Source organism: Pleurodeles waltl, chromosome 6 (assembly GCF_031143425.1).
Source record: "Pleurodeles waltl isolate 20211129_DDA chromosome 6, aPleWal1.hap1.20221129, whole genome shotgun sequence".
In the NCBI taxonomy this organism is placed as follows: Eukaryota; Metazoa; Chordata; class Amphibia; order Caudata; family Salamandridae; genus Pleurodeles; species Pleurodeles waltl.
This window is the reverse complement of record NC_090445.1, coordinates 213,821,532-213,841,204: the sequence shown is the minus strand read 5'-3', so window position 1 is coordinate 213,841,204 and position 19,673 is coordinate 213,821,532. Positions and strand designations below refer to the sequence as shown.

General features: G+C 45.7%; 1 protein-coding gene across 1 annotated transcript in view; it reads right to left on the bottom strand.

The window, feature by feature from the left end:
* Positions 1-19,673, bottom strand: part of RUNDC3A (RUN domain containing 3A) — a 118,515-nt gene that overhangs the window by 55,374 nt on the left and 43,468 nt on the right. Inside the window, exon 2 of the mRNA XM_069237883.1 lies at positions 8,819-8,934. Within this exon, the coding sequence (XP_069093984.1) occupies positions 8,819-8,934 (116 nt within the window). The remainder of the gene's footprint in view (positions 1-8,818; positions 8,935-19,673) is intronic.

The window sequence follows — 19,673 nt, the reverse complement described above, 5'->3', positions numbered from 1 at the left end:
TCCTTATACCTTACAGACGATTGCCAAGCTCCTGTCAGTGGAATCAAAGCATTGGGGCCTATTGTAAGAGCCCCCTCTGCTCTGTTGTTTGTTCCTGGAGACCCAACAGGGCTGCGTTGCCATGTGCATCTGGGCTGTAACAGAAGTGCAATGTCAGATTGATGGGTTCCTGCCAAAAGCACCTCATGCATGCAGATGTTGGAGGTAGCACCTGAAATCCAACTCTGTAAGAGACGAGTAGCCTCAGATTCTGCGTCTTTGTAACTAATTCCAGGAGGATATTTTGGATGCCCTTTTTGGACTACGAGTCAATACATTCAACCACTTTGCTTATCGACCAGCGCTTAATTTGTGAAAGTTTTAGGGACAAGGACTTCATTTTCATCATCAGACTTAATCAGGAGCAAAAGAAAGAAATGTCCACAAGGAAGAAAGGAGGAGAAACATGGGCAAAGGGAGAAATCAGGGATGAAAAAGAAAATTCAGGAGTTAGCTAATGAGACAGGAAGTTTTGGCTGTTGGAAGAAGGCCTAATTATTCGGTAACCTCAGCATTCAGTAGCATCTGTAAAAAAAAAAAAAATCCTTTGGGCTCCTGCACTTTTTAGGGTAGAGCACACAAATGATCCGTCTCTCTTTGGACTTTTAACCATGCCCATTGCACGCCTGTCACTTTCATTGGTTCGTGGGCTTGCCTTTTAAAATCCGCTTGATTTCATTAGTAAAAGGCATGCATATGTCATGCCTTTTCCGGTGTTTAGCCCTCCTCGAGTGCACCGGCCAACTACTGAAAACATACGAGGCTCCATGTTTTCAGCATGATTTCCGGACTACTTTATCTTTTTATTTTCCACGCAGCGTGATCGTGCTGGGCTTTACATAGCGCGATCACGCTCGTTTTTTTGTTTTTTAATTTCAGTGCGGTTGCTTTGTGTTTTACATAGCGTGATTGCACTTGTTTTTTTCTTTTAATTTGTGTGGCAAGAAGAGTCCGGTTAGGAGTTTACGACGCTAATAGCTCTAACTCGAGCAAATGCGAGACCCGTTGCATTGCAAATGCTTGTTCTGTTTTGCAAACAGCACCAGCATTGATAAGCTTGTTTCAGGACGTGCATCAGGAATTCCTTCAGGAACTAGCTTCAGACTAGTGTACTTTAATGATAACAGTCTTGTGCCTGATGGGGTCAACAGTTTTTAAGGAAACAATGGGAGAGCTATGCCGTACTATGGCCCATATTTATACTTTTTGACGCAAACCTGTGCTAGCGCAGGTTTGCGCCAAAACTTTTACCGCCGGCTAGCACCATTCTTGGACGCTGGCTGGTCGCCATTATTATGGAATGGCGTTAGCCGGCGCAAATGGTGGGCTAACATCATGGAAAATGATGTTAGCCAGGTGGAGGTGGCGGTATGGGAGATGGGTGTTTAGCACCAAAAAATGACGCTAGGCTGGTTAGAGTAAAAAAAGATGATTCTAACCAGATTAGCGTCATTTCATGGCGCTAAACCTACCATGACCGTTAGCTCCTGTCTTAGAAAAGGCAGGATTCATGCCCACCACTTCAATGGCCAGCACAGGGGACAAGGGCCCCCTGACATGGCCAGTGCACCCAGTGCCATGGAGGGGTGCCCATATCAGGACCCCTATGGCACTTAAAAAAAAAAAAAAAAAAACTACCCTGTACTTACCTCCACTTACCTGGGATGGGGGTCCCACATCCTCCGCTGTCCCTCTGGTGGGGGTGAGGGTTTCCCTGGGGCTTAGGGAGGACACCTGTGGGCTCTTTCCATGGTGTCACCGTGGAAATGGGCCTACAGGTCCCCTAATGCCTGCCCTGACCAAAGCGTTAAATAATGGCGCTAAGCAGGCTTAGCGCCATTATTTAGGCCCGCCTACCTCCAGTCTGCCATTTGTGCACAGGAGGATAAATAAGGCGTTAAGGCCTTTGAGTCATTTTTTGCCCAGGAACACCTACCTTGCATCTCATTCATGGTAAAAAAATTATGCTAACTACATAACTTTGGCACTAGACGGGTCTAGCGGCAAAGTATAAATATGGAGTTAGGTTTGCGTCAAATTAACGTAAAAAAATAAATTACACAAATTTGATGCAGAGTATAAATATGGGCCTATGTCTGCCAGAGTGATGCTAATAGTTACACATTTCCAAAGGGAGGTGGGTGTGCAAATTAATTACTTGCAAGCATAGGGAAACCCATCTGATCCCAAAAGGCAAGTGACATTTCAAAACATAAAAAAACAATGCAGATTCTTTATTGACCAGTGTTAATATGTTTAATCTGTATTTAATTTGTGGCAGTGGTTCATGGTGCAGGACACCGGCACTTATCTTTGAGGGCCGGCACTTATTGTTCTGCCTCAAGCATTTTCCTGCGAGCAAAAGACATATATGGGAAGGACGGAGGAAGAGAAAAATGAAAAAGCGTCTTAAAGGGAGAAAACAGAAAGCTGCAAGAGTGAGCTAACGGGGGAGGGGATGGAGGTAAATGAATTAAAGAGGCCCGAGATGGATTCAGGATTACGCTGCCTCAGTAGTCCGTGCTCGCATATTTAATTACAGCAGCTGTTAGTTTCAGAGAAAGGCTTTGGGCACAGGCACGTTTTTATTAACAAATTAAGCACTGGGTTTAATTTTTCAAAAGAATAAATACAATTCAAAATATGTGATGAAAAATCATGAAAAGGTGCAGGTGATGCGGTGTTCACTGCAAGGAAGGCTACAACAAAAAATGCTCAACACCAACCCAGACTTCTCAGAAATGTCAAACCTTTCATTCCAAAATAAGATTTCGTCAAACATTGGCAACCTCAGTAGATCTGTTGATGGAAGCTGCCCTTTTGGCTTTGCAAATGTTTATTTTGTTTGTGCTTTCTTTCAATGAGGCATACATTGCATTCTCTAAAAGCCAACACACAAACACACACATATATATATATATATATATATATATATTTTTTATGTAAAAGTATACATTGCACCCTGACATCCCTAGCACTAAAGGAGACTACCTTGCGTGCAGATGGGGACACTGAAAGAGGAGAATATCGTCACTTACAGTCAGGTAAGCTAGTGGCTGAAGTGGGCTGACCCTGAACCCCATGCTGTATGCATGAGAATGGCACTAGAGCAGAGCAATGGATGAAGATGGGTGACTGAAATTCCCTGTAAGTATGTTTAGTATGTATATTATTGCTAAATATAACAAGTCTTGGCTAACAGCAGTTCTAAAAAAAAATTATGATAAAAGCTTTTTAGCTCGACTATAGTGGAATCCCCAAAATGCACTTAGCTGCAATAAAGATGAACCTAAATGCGGAACCGAGGCTGATCTCGAGGGTGAAATGCTGCAACCACATTACTCCAGAAGTCCTCACTCTCAACGGACTTCCAATTGAAGCTGATTAGTATGCATTATACCCAAAGCTTAACATTGTGGCACCCTGGACTACCTTGCTCAAAAACTCACCTTATCTGGGGTAGCTGTTCTCTTAATTCTAGAACCTCCCTCTAGAAGCAGAGAACCAGCTCCCTGGCCTTCTCTAGAAGTGCAGTCACCGGATGGAACTCAGACCCTCCAGAGATATGCACACACTCGCTCATGCAATGCTTTCAAGAAGAAATCACAAATTATACTGATTCTGAGATACATAGGTAATGAACCCTCTTACTCTCTCTTGCCTCGTAAATATAATCTAGTTTGTTGCCCTCTAGATTTTGTACACTTATGGTACACTAGCTGCTAAGATACTTCTGTTATCTATTATATGTTTATTTTTTGTCTCTTTCCAACTAAGATTGGAAAGTGCTATGACAGCTGGTGCTCTGGGTGGATGGATGGATAAACAGATAGATACTTTTTACTTACCTGCAAATACTCACATTTTCTTTGTAAAGGCATGCGTGTGTGTGCTTCCCGCCTGCCCCCCTCCCTCCTAAAGCTGCCGGCCGCCACTGGTCTAGCGATATATCGCTATTCGTGTGCCTTGCGGTGTGGTTGGAGTTCGGCTGTCTTCACACACTGGTCTTTGGGACTGCATCAGAGATGGCATCTGGTGGTTGTTAGATCGGGGTCATCGGTGGTGTGCCCGTGGTTAATATGCTTCATTGGTGTGTATGTTTACTTGTTGTTCTTTTGTGTGTCTTCGGAGGACGGTACCAGTCAGGGTGTGCCACTTGGGAGGATTTGCATCTGCATCACTTGAGTGTGTTTCTAAAGAGCTTGACTACGGTATCTTGTAGGGTTCGTGGTGTCCCTTCACATCAGAGTGGCTTTGCCTCTCGGCAGTTTTGAAAATGCGGTATTTACAGAAAGATCATTGCCTGATAACTAAATGTATCATACTTTACTCTGCAACGTGAAAATTAAACGACTTTTTTACGTTTAATTGGCAGTAAAGGCATGCTCTTTCATGGGTGCAGAGAAAATGTCAGCCCTGCCAACCACAATCTCCACCTCGGAGAGTTTGATGCAGTTTTAGGGGTGGCAGAGAGGGGGCAGCGCATTCACAGCACTTGTGAATATGTGTTGGTGGCTGTTAAGTCCACATCTGCTGCCTTCCCCTTCCAATCGCATCTCTATGTTTCTGTGCAGCGGCTCATGATGTGCAGATCCCCTTTACTTTCATTCCTGTTGCTCTTCCTCCTGATGTTTTTTTTACTCCAGGGCATTGTCTGGCACCGGTCTAGTTGCCACTTGATAAGTGGTATAAGGACTGACAGGGGGTGCTAAACTGGGCTTCGTGGAAGCACAACAGCACTGTTGAGTGGACTAATGAAAAAATGGCTTTTTACACTGAGTACTGAATGCTCAGCTTCTCTCCATCATATGAACATGGCATGTATCCTATATGATATGCCATGCTTTATGTATTAAATGTGGAGAGCATGGTAGCGCAAGTGGTTATGTCAATAACCAGGGAAATTAACTATGGTTATACTGGGTAATCAACTACCTACCTCACTATCATATTAAATCTCTTTATTGATGTCATAGCTACACTTTCACAATTTTGCCTTATCAAATTTGCTTGGAAATGCACAATTTGCCCACTGTGTTTTCACAATATTCTTCGGGGAGAGAACCCCCGAACCACTCGTATAATGGTCAGGCTCGCTCGCTGCACTCGCTTGCCATAGGACCCTCATCATGAATTTATAAGCCCCAGCACTTTCAAATGTCACCAGCCGCCCCTGACAGATAGCGCACAGAAAGCCTGCTGCTGTCCCGCTTGTACAACAGAGTGAGTCACTTGTCTTTCCCAGCATCTCGTAGCCCAATGAGCCAAGAGCCCTGCAGGCTATCTCGTCTCTCTTCTAAGGGGTTGTGTCTCATGACTTCATTCTCCCTACCCAACATCAAAATCGAGATATTCCCTTTGCCCTGTGATTGTATTGTTTCTACAGGCACAATGCCCACCTTCGTACTGGCCGCTGCCCACCCTGTCTCTTCCTGTCCACCAAGTGCTCTATCTCCAGCGCGGCTTTCGAGCAGGCAGATGTAGGCGCGCTCTCCTGCTTTTCCACTCTTGCTGAGAATGCCCATGCTCCTTTCCTGCAGCACCGGGAACATATCCACAACCGCACCCTCGGCCGCCCCTGCTGTGGCCATCATCTGGAGGGACCGCTTCAGCTGCATCCATGCCTGCCTCATGGAGACGCAGGCCAGAGGTCCCGTAGCTGCACCTTTTCAGCCGCTGCTTTTGGATTCCTTGTTGAGGTGCCCGAGAGCGGAGTGTACCCAGCCCGCCTCACAAGCAGCATCCACACCCAAGTGTGCTGGTCTCTGCCTCGTCTCCCCCTCACCATCATCCACAGAGCATTCTTTGAGGACACAGTGTGCAGGCAATCTGGGACCAGGCGTCACTGGCACCTCAGCTGTTCACCCCAATAAGTAAAGCATTGACATAGGTCAGGGAAAGCAACACCATACATCAAACACAAGAAGGATTCTGACATGGGATATGTTCTTTGTTCAATGGTGCAGGTCACATGATCTAACTTCTCCTTCGAGAAATAACTTTCATTAGTACCATATCCACCTCCAATGCATCAGTTTCCTTGGCAAATGCAGCCGGTATTTTACAGATCAAACTACCCTACATCACCTGCAGGCTGCTCACATATCACTGCAGTTGGCGCTAGATCGTCTTAGCTATCTCACTGGGAATGGATGCTGTAACTTACAGGTGTCAATGTGCCACATTCTGTGCATGCAGTGATATGCTCAGCTCATCCGTGCACCAGCTTTCCGTGAGCTATTACACCTAAAATTTGGATGGGTTTGAAGGGCTTCTGCATTGCGGTTTATTTTCAGAATATTTTTCCCCCTCTCTTGGCACGCCTATTCCCTGCACAAGTACTAGTTCTCTTCTTGGCACCCGCTCCCCTTCTCATCATGAGCCCCTCACTCAGTGCTTAATTTGTAAATAAAAAGGTGCCGGTGCCCAAAGCCCTCCTCTTAAACATGCAGCTGCCTCAATTAAATGTGCGAACACAGAATACTGACGCGGCGTAATCCTGAAGCCATCTCGGGCCTCTTCACTCCATATAAAGCCACTCCCTGCCCCTTCAGCTCACTCTTGCAGATTTCTACTTTCTCCCTTTGTGACGCTTTATCGTTTTTCCTTTCCTCCGTCTTTCTCATATGTGTCTTTTGCTCGCAGCAAATGCTTGAGGCAGAAGAATAAGCCCCGGCCCTCAAAAATAAGTGCCGCTGCTCAGCACCGGAAACAACGAGCACAAATTAAGCACTGCCTTCACTGGCTGCATCCATGGAGAGAAACAAAGCATTTTTGGTTCCAGGGTGATCTTTTAGTGTTCAAGAGTTTGCCATGTATGTAAGTACCTGAGCACACAAACGTTCTCAGAAAATGTCTACATTAACTAGTGTATCCTTAGGAGTACACACACGAGGACATTACAGTAACATTTTGGGACAGAGCGAAAGGCAACCTTTCATCTGTGGCATTAGGAGTGTGGGGAGAGAAAGTTACTGTATGTGGTTAGGGTGTCATGCCACGCATTCTCTCATGCACACACGTGCTTCCTAGGTGGTAAGAGTGTCAAGCTACACACATTCGCTCATACGTATCCATACTTTTCCCATGTGATTACGATGGCATGATACATACACTCTCACATGCACAGGATGTCATGCTGCACACACACACACACACACACACGCACAGAGGCACACACACACAGGCACACATACACGTTTGCCTGGTGGGTAGGATGCCATGCTACACACACTCACACACATTTTCTTAGTGGTTAGTTAGGATGCCATGTTACACACTCTTACAAATACACACACACACACACACTTTTCCCAGGCAGTTTGAATCATAAGCTACACACACTTGCTCACACACACGTTTCCCTGGTGGTTAGGATGCCATTCTAAACACACCCTCTTATGCGCAGACACATTTCCTATGTGTTTAGGATGTCATGTCAAGCGCACTCTATCACACGCATACACACGTTCCCTAGGTAGCTCAGATGTCAAGCTACACAGACTCACACAAATGCAACACACATTCCCTAGGTGATTAGGGTGTCATGCTACACTCAACCCTATATAGTGTGCACAGTCTCAGACACGTATGTTGTTGGTAATCTAGATTTTATCATGCACATGCCTTTAAACTGTTCACACCGGAACATGCACTCATCCTGTTTCCCTAGTAGTTAGATTGCACCATGATACATACGCATGCTTAGGAGGTGTATATAGTCACATGTTGCGTATGTGCTCAGGATACCATACTACACATACCCAGATAGTAAAATACACAATCACACACACTAGTTTCCTGGGTGATCAGCATCTTACACTACACACAGCTATGTTGAACATACAATCACAGGCACAAAGATCTCCTCATGACCAGGTCATTATATATAACAAACGCTTAATGATCATATGAACAACACAACACCCACAGATGTCAAAGCTAATTGGGTGCTATGATGCAATGATCACTCGATCTCTCTCTCTCTCTTTCTCACACACACGATTCTATGACAGTACCACACATGCCATTACCACGGATGCCTTTACAACACGTCTATTACAATGCATATGCTATTACCACGTATGCCTTTACCACACAAACTTTTACCACACACGCCTTTACAACAAAAATGTGAGTATATTGCAGGTAAGTAAAAAGCATCTATCTATCCATCTATCCATCTATCTATCTATCTATCTATCTATCTATCTATCTATCTATCTATCTATCTATCTATCTATCTATCTATCCTATGACATTATCGACCCTAACCCCTAAACCCTACCCACCCTAAAACCTATAACCTAAAAATACCCTCACCACCCAAATACCCCTATCCACCCTACAACCTAAAATACCCTTGCCACCCAAATAGCCCTAACCACCCTAAACCCTAAAAGTACCCTTCACCCACCCTAGAGACAAAAAATGCCCGTGCCACTCAAATACTCCTTCTCACCCCAAACCCTAAAAATACCATTGCCAGCCAAATACCCTTACCCACCCTAAAACATAAAAATACTTTTGCCACCCAAGAACCCCTACCCAAACAACCCTAAAAATAGTCTTGCCACCTAACACCATAACCCACCCTAAATCTTAAAGAAAAACCCTTCCACCCAAAACTTTCACCCACACCTAATTAAACCCTAAAAATGTATTATTATGATAGATGCGTGGTAAAGGTATTGCGTGATAATGGGCACGTTGTGTAATCTGTTTCATCCCCCCAACACACGCAGAATTAGTGAGGATTGTAAAAGTTGCTGCTCCTTACCTTTGAAACGATGGCTCAAGATGTGCTCCAAAATGGCTGCAAAGTTGATGAACTCCTCGGACGATTCATCAATGGGATCTGCTGTGTACTTCTCCAACAGAGTCTTCACAGAGAACCTGCAGAGAACAAGCACATGCAACCAGTGTATGAGGACATGGAGGAATCAGTTTACATGTATCGCACGTATTCTAGAACATGGAAACCTTAGGAGCCACAAGCGGGTATGTACTATGATATTGCTGCCTAAATGTCTTGTGACATTATACATCATTTACAAAAATATCACCCATTTGGACTTAACAACAGAAAATTTACACCCAAAGCAGCATTTTTGTAAACAATATTTAGGTCATAATATTTATGTTAGACAATATTTTTTAACGAATTTCTTACATACACATACCAAACATGCAAATCACATGTATGTAAAAGAGCAGAGAAAGCATAACACAACTATGGAACAGAGTAGGTGAAACAGATATATAATATTCATCACAACTGTGTAAGAGCTTAAATGAACCTCATACACCACAGATATGTCAAAGAGCAAGAAATACATAGACTGCAAGCATGTAAGAAAGCAGGTAAAAGGGGTATTAGACAGATGCGTAGTTGAAGCAGTGGCAAAGCTAATAGATCCGATGTTGTCCGACAAACTTTTTTTGTTTTGGTAATACTTTTTTTTGGTTTGTAAAGGTGTTTATAACTTTATTGTTAGGGGACTGCCAATATTAAAAGAAAATTTGCTGAAAGCTAATCATTTTTTGGTCTCAAAAAGCACACATTGCCTTAATAGTTCCTGTCACTAGAGGGAGCTTCTTGGTTTCAAGCTGTACTTCTTGTGAAAACGCAGAATACTGTCACTCAGAGTGAAGTTAGCCAATGGCTGAAGTGGATTGATCCATTGCCCCATGGTATGCTGCAGTGGGCGGAATCAAAAGTGACTGACACAACAACAGACCCATGGATGAAGAAGGCTGACAGAGACACACATTAAGTAAGTATATAAGGTAGATCATTGTAGAGAAATGTTAAGGTCTTTGCAAATTCCATGGCTAAATAAGCATTACATTTGTAATGCCTATAAAACTGGGATTAGCCATCAGCCTTTTGGATTTGTTGATTTGTTTTTGTTTTGTCATGTTTTTTGTAAAACTTTATTGTTAAGCAGATGCTGGATCCTCGGTAAAATAAAAATAAAAAACTAGCTAAAAGCATAATATACTTTTTGTTCTCGAAACGCACACACAGTAGTTTCTTGCACTGAAGGTAATTACTTAGTGTGTGGGGGGGATTATTGTGAAAGAGCAGAATGGTGTCAATTGCAGTTACGTTAGACAATGGCTGAAGTGGGATGACCAGTTCCACATGCAGTAGTGTGTTAAAGAAAAATTTTAGTGGCACAACAATAGATTAATGGATGAAGTGGGCTGGCTGAAAGCCCTAATACTGTTTTTCTAACTGTGGGTTGCAGCCCATTCGTGTGCTGTTTGCCGATTTTTGGTGGGTCGCCTATGTCCTGGCAGTCAAAAAGATGCCTTTAAATTTTGTATTTATAATTTTACATTTGGTTTGCTTCAAAGACAGAGGTCAAATGTCAGGGTATGGCTTTTGCTGCTGATTTTTTAAACACTGAGGGGCATATTTATACTCTGTTTGCGCCGGACTTGCGTCGTTTTTTTTTACGCAAATCCGACGCAAAACTAACTCCATATTTATACTTTGGCGTTAGACCCGTCTAGCGCCAAAGATCTTGGAGTTTGCGTCATTTTTTAGCGTGGACACCTTCCTTGCGTTAATGATATGCAAGGTAGGCGTTCCCTTCTAAAAAATGACTCCGAGGCATGTGCGCCGTATTTACACTCCCGGGCAAAAATGACGCCCGGGAGTGGGCGGGTCAAAAAAAATGACATCCAGCCGCTTTAGCATCATTTTTTAACGCCTGGTCAGGGCAGGCGTTAAGGGACCTGTGGGCTCGGAAGGAGCCCAGAGGTGCCCTCCCATGCCCCCAGGGACACCCCAGCCACCCTTGCCCACCCCAGGAGGACGGCCAAGGATGGAGGGACCCATCCAAGGGAACTTAAGGTAAGTTCAGGTAAGTATTTTTTTTTTGGGTGGCATAGGGGGGCCTGATTTGTGCCCCCCTACATGCCACTATGCCCAATGACCATGCCCAGGGGACATAAGTCCCCTGGGCATGGCCATTGGGCAAGGGGGCATGACTCCTGTCTTTGCTAAGACAGGAGTCATTTCAATGGGGGTTGGGAGTAAAAAAAAATGGCGCAAATCGGGTTGAGGCGAAAATTTTGCCTCAGCCTGACTTGCCCCATTTTTTGACGCCCAAGCTCCATTTTCCCCTACGCCGGCGCTGCCTGGTGTAAGTCATTTTTTTTGACGCACACCAGGCAGCTCCGCCGGCTATCGTCATTCCATAAATAAGGCGCCCGCATGGAGCTTTGGAATGGCGTTAGCCGGCGTTAAATATTTTGACGCACAACTGCGTTGGCGCAGTTGTGCGCCAAAAAGTATAAATACGGCCCTGAGACTGGTGCTTAGGAACTCCTCACACTTTGTAGTCAGAGAAAAAAAAATTAAGAGAATTATGTGACAGTCCTGCTGGGGTACATGTAGTGTAAAAGGAAAGCTGGAGGATGTTTTTGTTTTTGCTAACACACAACAAAATGTAAATATCTGTAAATGAACTCTACCCATTCAGCAAATAGGAAAGCAAAATGAAGCCCATTTTTTGTAATTCGGAAGTGTGATGGAAACAAAACATTTTAATAGGGTCACAACAAATCAAGACACTGTACTTGGTGGTGCACAGATAATAAATATACTCTTAAATCTGATTTCCATACATTGTCGTTTGTGTGCAATAAAGTATCATCTATAAAACTCGGTTGAAATTTAGTGACCATTTCAATGGAAAATACCAATATGCTACCACATGATGCTTTATTACATTAAACAATCGCCTGCCTCGTGCCCATTAAAGGTAGGTGGGTCAGGAATGTTTGTTGCTCTTAAAAGCTTAAAAGCAGGTCATGGTTCTAAAAGGTTTGGGATGCACTGCCCAGTGGGTGCGGGGTGTGATTGTGTGTGTGTGTGTGTGTGTGTACACACACCTATGGTGTTGGCATCTTATACCAGGTCCAGGCAACCCCTAATAGTCAATTGTAGGCAGTGTCTAGGAAGCCAGGTCTCTTTGTATGCAGTCCCCCAACTGGAGATAAGTATACACTAATTATAGCACATTAGCATATAAACAATAAGCATTGGCAATACTTAGTGAAAATAGCAAGGGCCCTAAGGAGGGGCCAACCATATTCTAAGAAAGTGGAATGCAAGATGCAGTCCCCTACCCAAGGATATGGAGTTGTTAGAGGGGAGCTGGAAGAACTAGGAACCCCAAGAGATGAGTACCTGAGTGACCCCCAGCGACCAGGAGAGCAAAGGTAAATACCTGGTCTTCCCAAGGACTAACAGGAGGACATAGAAAAATGATTGTGCAAGAACAGGACCAGTCTAGAAGAAACCAATGGTGGATTCTGAAAGAAGAGGACCTGCAAAAAAAGGGGACAGAGTCCAGTCTACAATGGAGTGTTTAGTGGGGTCAGGAGGTACTCCCCATCCTTTTGTGGATAAGAACCAGGTTTACAGGGGTAAGAAGAAGACCAGCTGTGGAGCCCAGGAGCTGAAGAGGAGTCCTCGGAGCAATACAGATGGTGTCCCACATCAGTAGTCGGGTTTCAGTTAGTCAGTGGTGTTGGAGAACAACCAACAAGCCTTGGCAAATGCAAGAGGAGCAAAAGAAGAGTTTCAAGGATGAAGAGGACCAGCAAGGCCCAGGGGACTCAACCTTTGGAGGTGAGTCTGGGGTGACCCTCAGCAGTCGGGAGAGCCAACAGAAGAAGCCACAGCCCCCATAGGCTACCCACTGACAACAGGCACAGTAAGTCGCAGTGAGGACCAGTCAGCACACCTGAAGAGGAGACCCATGTCACTGGAGCAGCAGAGAGGAGACTGTGTTTGGCAGGAAGAAGTGCTGGGGGCCGGGGCTACTCGGAGCCTGAAGATCCCTTGGAGCAGGAGACAAGCCTTGATAGCTGCAAGAGTCGCGGCACACAGGGTTACTGTCCTGCAGGGAGAGGCAAGGGCTTACCGTCTCCCAAGTTGGGCAGAGAGGATTAAGGGGACCACTGCAGACCACCACCTGTGATGCAGGATCCATGCAGTTCTAGAGGAGAGCAGATCCATGCAGCCGGGCGTTGTTGCAGTTGGTGGAGGGGAGTGACTCCTTCACTCCAAGGGAGATTCCTTCTTGCTTCTTGGTGCAGGCTGAAGTCTCGCTGACCTCAGAGGATGCACAGCTGGGGAAATGATGCAGTTGCTGGAAGGAGCCGGAGAAACAGTGTTGCAAAGCAAAGTTGTTGCTGCTTTGTTGGTTCCTGAAGAGTCCAGTTGCGGTTCCAGTGGCCAGAAGTTGAAGTAGGTGATGCAGAGGAGTCCTGGTGGCGTCTTGCATGTCAAATCTGGGCACCCACCCTCAAGGGAGTCCCTAAATAGCCCTAGAAGGGAATTTGGTCACCTAGTAAGGTGATCACCTATCAGGAGGGGTCTGTGACATCACCTGCCTGACCTGGCCTTGGTTTGAAGATGGCAGAATCAAGTGGCCACCTGTAGGAGTTCTGGGCACCACCCCTGGGGTGGTGATGGACAGGGGAGTGGTCACTCCCCTTTCCATTGTCCAGTTTCCTGCCAGAGCAGGGACCCCCTACTGCCTTCACGTGTGCACCGTATTTAAAATACAGTGCCATCATGTGAGAGCCGTATTTAAAATGCAGTGCACTATGCCGGTAGTCAGGGGGACTAGCATCATCATTTTTTACGCTAGTCCGGTGCTTTGCAGGATTAGCGTAAAAAATGATGATGCTAATCCTGCAAAGCATCCAGAGGCCCGTTGTAACCAATGGGAGCCTCTTTTTAATGCCTGCACTTAACAGGCGTTAAAAAATGCAGATAAAAATGACGCAAAGGAATCTCATAGATTCCTTTGCACCATTTTTACGTCCCCCTACCACCGGAACACCCCTTTGCATACATTATACCTGACAAAGGCATTATGTGGCGCAAGGGGATACAAAGTGGCTCAGGTCAAGCATTGCACCACTTTGTAAATATGGCATGGCGTTTTGGCCCTGTAAAAAAAATTATGCCAATGTGGCATTCGAATGTCTCAAGGCCTCCATAAATCTGGGTTCATCTTTCCATAGGAAAAGCTTTTTTTGGCTTGCCTATATCTTTAGTGGGGTTTGCTGGATCTTCACCAAATTTTCCTTAAAAAGTGCGCCAGTAATTCTGGTTGTACATACACAGTTTCGGAGTGATCCATCAAGCGGGGGCCAAGAAAAAGGGGGGTCAAAAAAAGTATGCTTCCTATGTTAATTCCCATAGGAGTTTTGAACAGGACTACACCAAATTTGGAAGAAAGGCCGATTTTGTTCTGCAATGGTGCTTTCTGTTATTTGGTGTAAATCAGTCCAGTAATTGTTGAGAAATTCAAGGAAATCCATATTTGTACATCCAGCGCCACGGTTCCCCTGCAGCGACTTCATGAAGAATAAAAAGCTTGTGCAGGGAAATGCAGAGCTCTGATTGGCTGCCAACACCTCAACCAGGAAGTGTTGGCAGCCATCTTGGGATGCAGCTTCAGTTGAGACCACAAAAGAAACAGAAAAAAAGAAAAGGGGCAGGGTAGGAATACCCTGACCCCCAAGCCTCGTTCTTGAGGTCCCAGAGGGACTCCGGCAGGGAAAAAAAGCATTTATTAAAAAACAATTTTGCAAATGTAAGAATTTGTGGCAACCCCCCCAAACAAAAAACAAGCACAAGCTGTTGCACTTGTTTTAATTGGAGCCCAAGGGACGGGTAAGTCCAGGGTTCAATTAAAAAATGGAGGGGCACTAGGGGACCCCTTCAAGGGGTTAAAAATGCCCCGGGAACACCACCTCTCCAGGGCTAATTGTAATATAAGCGGGGGGATTGCCCAGACACCCATGGGCCCTGGGGACTACCACCTACATGGGGCTACCAATTTTAAATGATAAAAGGGCCCCACAGAAACCCACCTCCGAGTCCTGAGGACCACCACACATCAGGGCTATAAATAAAATGCTTAGGGGGTGTTTGGCCCCCCGAACTCCAGGGGCCATGACCTCCCAAGGGCTAAGTTAGATGTGGAGCGGAGGAGCTGCGTGGACCCCCACTCCAGGGATCACCATCTGCCAGGGATTTCTTTTTTTTAAAGAAGGAGTGGGTCATGTGGCCTTCCTCCCGTGCCGTTCTTGCCCCAGAGAACACTGGGATAGATAGACCATGCAAATAGAAGGAGGGGCTGCATGGCTGCCTCCTGGAGCCATACATGGCTCTGGGGACCGCCATCCCCCAGGGCCAATTCCTGCTATGTCCCGGGACATGGAGGTTTGGTTTTGCTTGGTGGCAGCTGACAGCTCCCACCAAGCGAAAGCAAACACTTCAGCTCCAGCTGGAAGCAGAGGTTTCTTCTCCTTCTCTGCACACAAACATGTGGGCAGGGAAACAGATGAAATGATTGCTCTTGCACACAGGGAGCTGCATGTTTAGCAGCTCTCTGTGTGCAATAGCAATGTCGGCTCCCGCAGGAGGCGGGGAACTGGATGGGACTGCGACGACCTTGAAGCTCTCCCCGTGGTCTCCATAATGCACATTGGGTGCCCAGGGCACCCAGGCGACATAGCATGGGCCTTGGAAGATGGGGTCCCAGGGGCCACAATTGGCCTAGGGAGGGGGGGGCACCCAGCCCTCTCCCCATTTGTTTATGACTGGGCCCCAAGTGGTGGGGCCCCCAGAGCCACGATCAGCCCGGAGAGAGATGTTTACATGGCCTCCCTCCCCCATTAAGTTGTGACAGGGCCATGGGGGATGGTGTCTCCGTGCCTGTTCTGACCATGATGGTCATTTCTCAGAAATGAATCCTCAACAGGAAGCGCTTACAAATTTAAACATATCAGGTGCCTCTGTTGAAGCTCCACTTCTGTAAAGAACAAATGATCCTAACTTCTGTGCTTGGTAAAGGCAAAGCAAATGTGTTTTCTCAGCGATTCCATATTGAAAAATGATCTGAAACCTTTTGTGGAGGTGACTGCATTGTTGATCTATTGGAGCGTAATTTGTATGTGACTGTGACCATTGGGTTCTTTGTTTTCCTGTCCTGGTGAGAGCAGAGTCCCTGTTTGGCCCCACCCACCTTAGTAGTATCTAAAGGTCTTCCTGGATTTTGCCAGGATGATGGTAGTGGTGGTAGTAGTAGTAAATTGTATTGCCTATTAACTTAAAACCATGGCAAAGCACAAACAATCATAAGTTCAAATTGTAGAAAGGTAAGATAAAGTTTCATACATGGCTTTAAAGTGCTGATATATTCGTCACAGCCAGCCAGAATGTGCAATGTGCTGAGCAGAGATTATGTAAGGGTCAAAGTGACTTGTGCAAAACCTTAGTGGCAAGGGCTTGAACAGCTTAGGCCAAGATGTTATGCGCATATGTGACAGTAGCAGTAGAGAAACAGGCAAACTGTGGACGACTGGAGGCTCCCCATGTCCACCTTAGGCATTTTTTTGGAGACCTGTATAAGAAATTTTACAAATCAGCAGATCAGTTTGGGGTCACCAGGGGCAAAGCAGGCCATCGCCGCCTGCCTCCGAGAGCGATTTCCACTTTGATTGAAGGGGATTTTTAGCAGGAGTCATCTTTCCTCTGACAGACCCTTACAGCTACACAATAAGTGTGGCATGTCTTCCGGAACCGTGCCGCATAGTCTGCAGGTTGTTGTCACATTAGCTCCTCTCTGTCATTGAGGGAGGTGGTGAAAGCAGGGCAGCAAGCCCAGACAGTGTTTCAAACATTTCTCTTTTGTCCCTCTCGAAAAACCCAAGCTTAGGTATTTCTGGGATGCTGGCATGATGCAGTTGTGCAGGACCATCCAGGCATGAGTTCTGGCAGAGAAGGCCACCTTGTCTTCCACCAATGTTTACATAGACATAATGGTCTTTCACACTACTTTAACGTGGTTGACTTGTCGGGACTTCCCACAGCTCAGTTAGCCCAGTCTTGAACAGGGATTCTTTATGATAGGTTCCAGCTGGAGATGATTCCCTGTTGTAGCTCCTGCCATAGGAAGTGATTAAGTGAGCCGGGCGGTGCCTTGTTTTGTCCAAGAAGCTGATGAAAGCTCCTTGCCAGGGACTGTTTTGTCAGGCCAAACTCTAGTCTGATTTGTGCCAGAGAGGTATGCTTTGGCAGGCTAAAGCTTATTCTTTAGGCTTTTACTTCTGTGCTGTCCAGGCTTTTTGCATCCATGTATCATTGGAGTTCATTGCCATATGTTAATGTTGGTAGGAGTTTAGCTTGTAATACCTGGAGAAGTGGGGACAGCGTTGGCCCATTCAGCTTTGCTTTCAGGGTCCTTAGTGACACTGCCAGTGACAGCCCTTTGCATTTTATTGCTTCCCTTTGACGTATGACGGTTCCTCTCTTATCAACTAATACTCCTAGATATTCGTATTCTGTTGCTGACTCAATAGCTGTGTTTCGTCAATACCAGGTCGGCATCTTTTTCTAGGTGTAATGTAAAGACAAGGGGGCGTGTTTTGTTGGAGTTGATGCGTAGGCCGTTTTCCTCAGAATCTTTCTGTGCTGTGTGAAGAAGGTGTTGCATACCCACTGAGGTGTGGCTAACTAGGACTATGCTATCAACATACAGGAGGCTCGACAGCAGCAGACCACCCAACCTCGGGACATGGGAATTACAGTTTTCAAGTGCCAGGGTCAGGTCAGCCAGAAATAGGTTGAAACGTGTGAGAGCCAGGACCCACCCCTGCTTTAACCCTTTGGTTGTTGGTATGCGCCTTGAGAGGTGTGGCCCTTTACCCCAGCTTCACCTGCATCCATGAATCTGTGTGGAGCACAATTAGCATCTCTAAGACAGGATGTGGGATCCCCTATCTTGCCAACTTGTTCCAAAGCCTGGCACGAGCCACATGGTCGAAGGCTGCCCTGAAATCGATGAAACAAAGATGGAGTAATTGTCTTAGAGCTTTGGCCCTGTCAACAACACCCCAGAGATTTTTGAGAAGCCAGTTTGATTAAGTGGAATTATTTCATTTCCCACTGCCCAGGCCAGCAAGTCATCGAACAGAGTCCCCGCAAAATATTTAGCCTTGTTATCAATTATGGCAATTAGACGATCATTTTTTGGTAATGACTTTCATATATTGGGGATACCAATGAGCCTCTCCAAGAATCCAGGATTGTGCCTGTGAGCCTTATTTCTGAAAAGAGCAGTTTTAAAGCCTCTGCCCACAAATCTGCACTCGGTTAAAAAATTGCTGGGGGAATACTGTTGGGGCCCGGTGCCCCTTCCTTTCTGCCTTTGCCTTTTTGCCATCTGATTAAATTTATGTATGTAGACCTGAGGGAAGGACTGGGCCCATTTGCTGGCCATGATAGGTGTGTTGGGGAATTCCCCTTGCTTGAAGAAAAGTTGCACGCCATATTAGTTACTCTCATGCTGATTACTCAATGTGTATTGGAGGCAGTGTCGCTTTGTTTGAAATGTCCCCATAGGAATTTTTCCCACTCTTCTTCAGCTATGTGCGATGATATGCCCCCGTGTGATGGGCACGCCAGATGGTTTATTGTTTTCCTTAAACGAGCCCCATCGTTATACTTGATGTCGACAAACAATTTTGCCCAGACATCATCCTCACATGCTCTGTTAGCAGACCACTGAAGCTTTTTTAATGTTGTTTTGTGCTAACATAAGGCTGCTCGCAGATTGGTGTACTCTGGGTGAAGTTGAAAGGATCTTAGGGTGCTATTTATGGATCTTTTGAGTGACCTTATCTCTCCAGTATGCCGTAGAAATGTGCCCTGTTTGGTCCATTCCATTGCGAGTCTTGGCACTCACCCACCCACTCACAGACCCAATCAGAGACTCACTCACCCACTCACAGGCCTATTCACACTCTCACACCCACTCACAGACCCACTCAGACACTCTCACAGACCTACTGAGACACTTATGCACTCACTCACACACTAACTGTCAAAGGTTAGTGAATACAGTTAGGAAATTAAATTTAAAAAACCTTAGAAATTCACTTAAAAGGGACGTCATGGTTAGGAAATGAAGGTTTAAAATGTATGTATACGTAGATAATCTGCAGACCCAACAGATCTGTAGACCTGATAAGATCTGATTGGCTGCCACAACAATAACAAAGATGTTGCAGCAGCCATTTGAGGACTTGGAGACTCAGTACCCTCTTCTCAAAAAAGATTTAAAAACTCTGTAGGGGACAGAATAGGGATTTACTGACCCCACTGGCCTGGTGTGGTGGTCAAAAATGTTTTTTTTTTTTTAATGGTAAGTGGAGGTGTGGAGAATCATTGGATTTGTGGTAAAAAAGTTGTTTAAAGTGCAGATGCCTGCCATTTTCCTCCCCAAAAAGCCCCCTGGGGTAGGTCAGGGCCTGAGTGGTCTATGCATTGTTTTTTTTTTTTTTTTAGCGAGTATGGTGTGCGGCTGACCTCTTAAAGGCAACTGGAACCCATCCCCTGGGGACATTATATTTTTAATAGGGGGCGTGCGGTCTGCCTCCTCAAACCTTTTGAAGGCCCTAGGGACTCGCCTGGGGCCAAAGTCTGTTTGTATGGGAAGGGGGCATGCGGCCCTATTCTCCGAGCCATTTGAAGGGCCTGCTACATTCCACGGTGCTAATCTCTTTTTCATGGCGAGCGGGTGTGAGGCCTC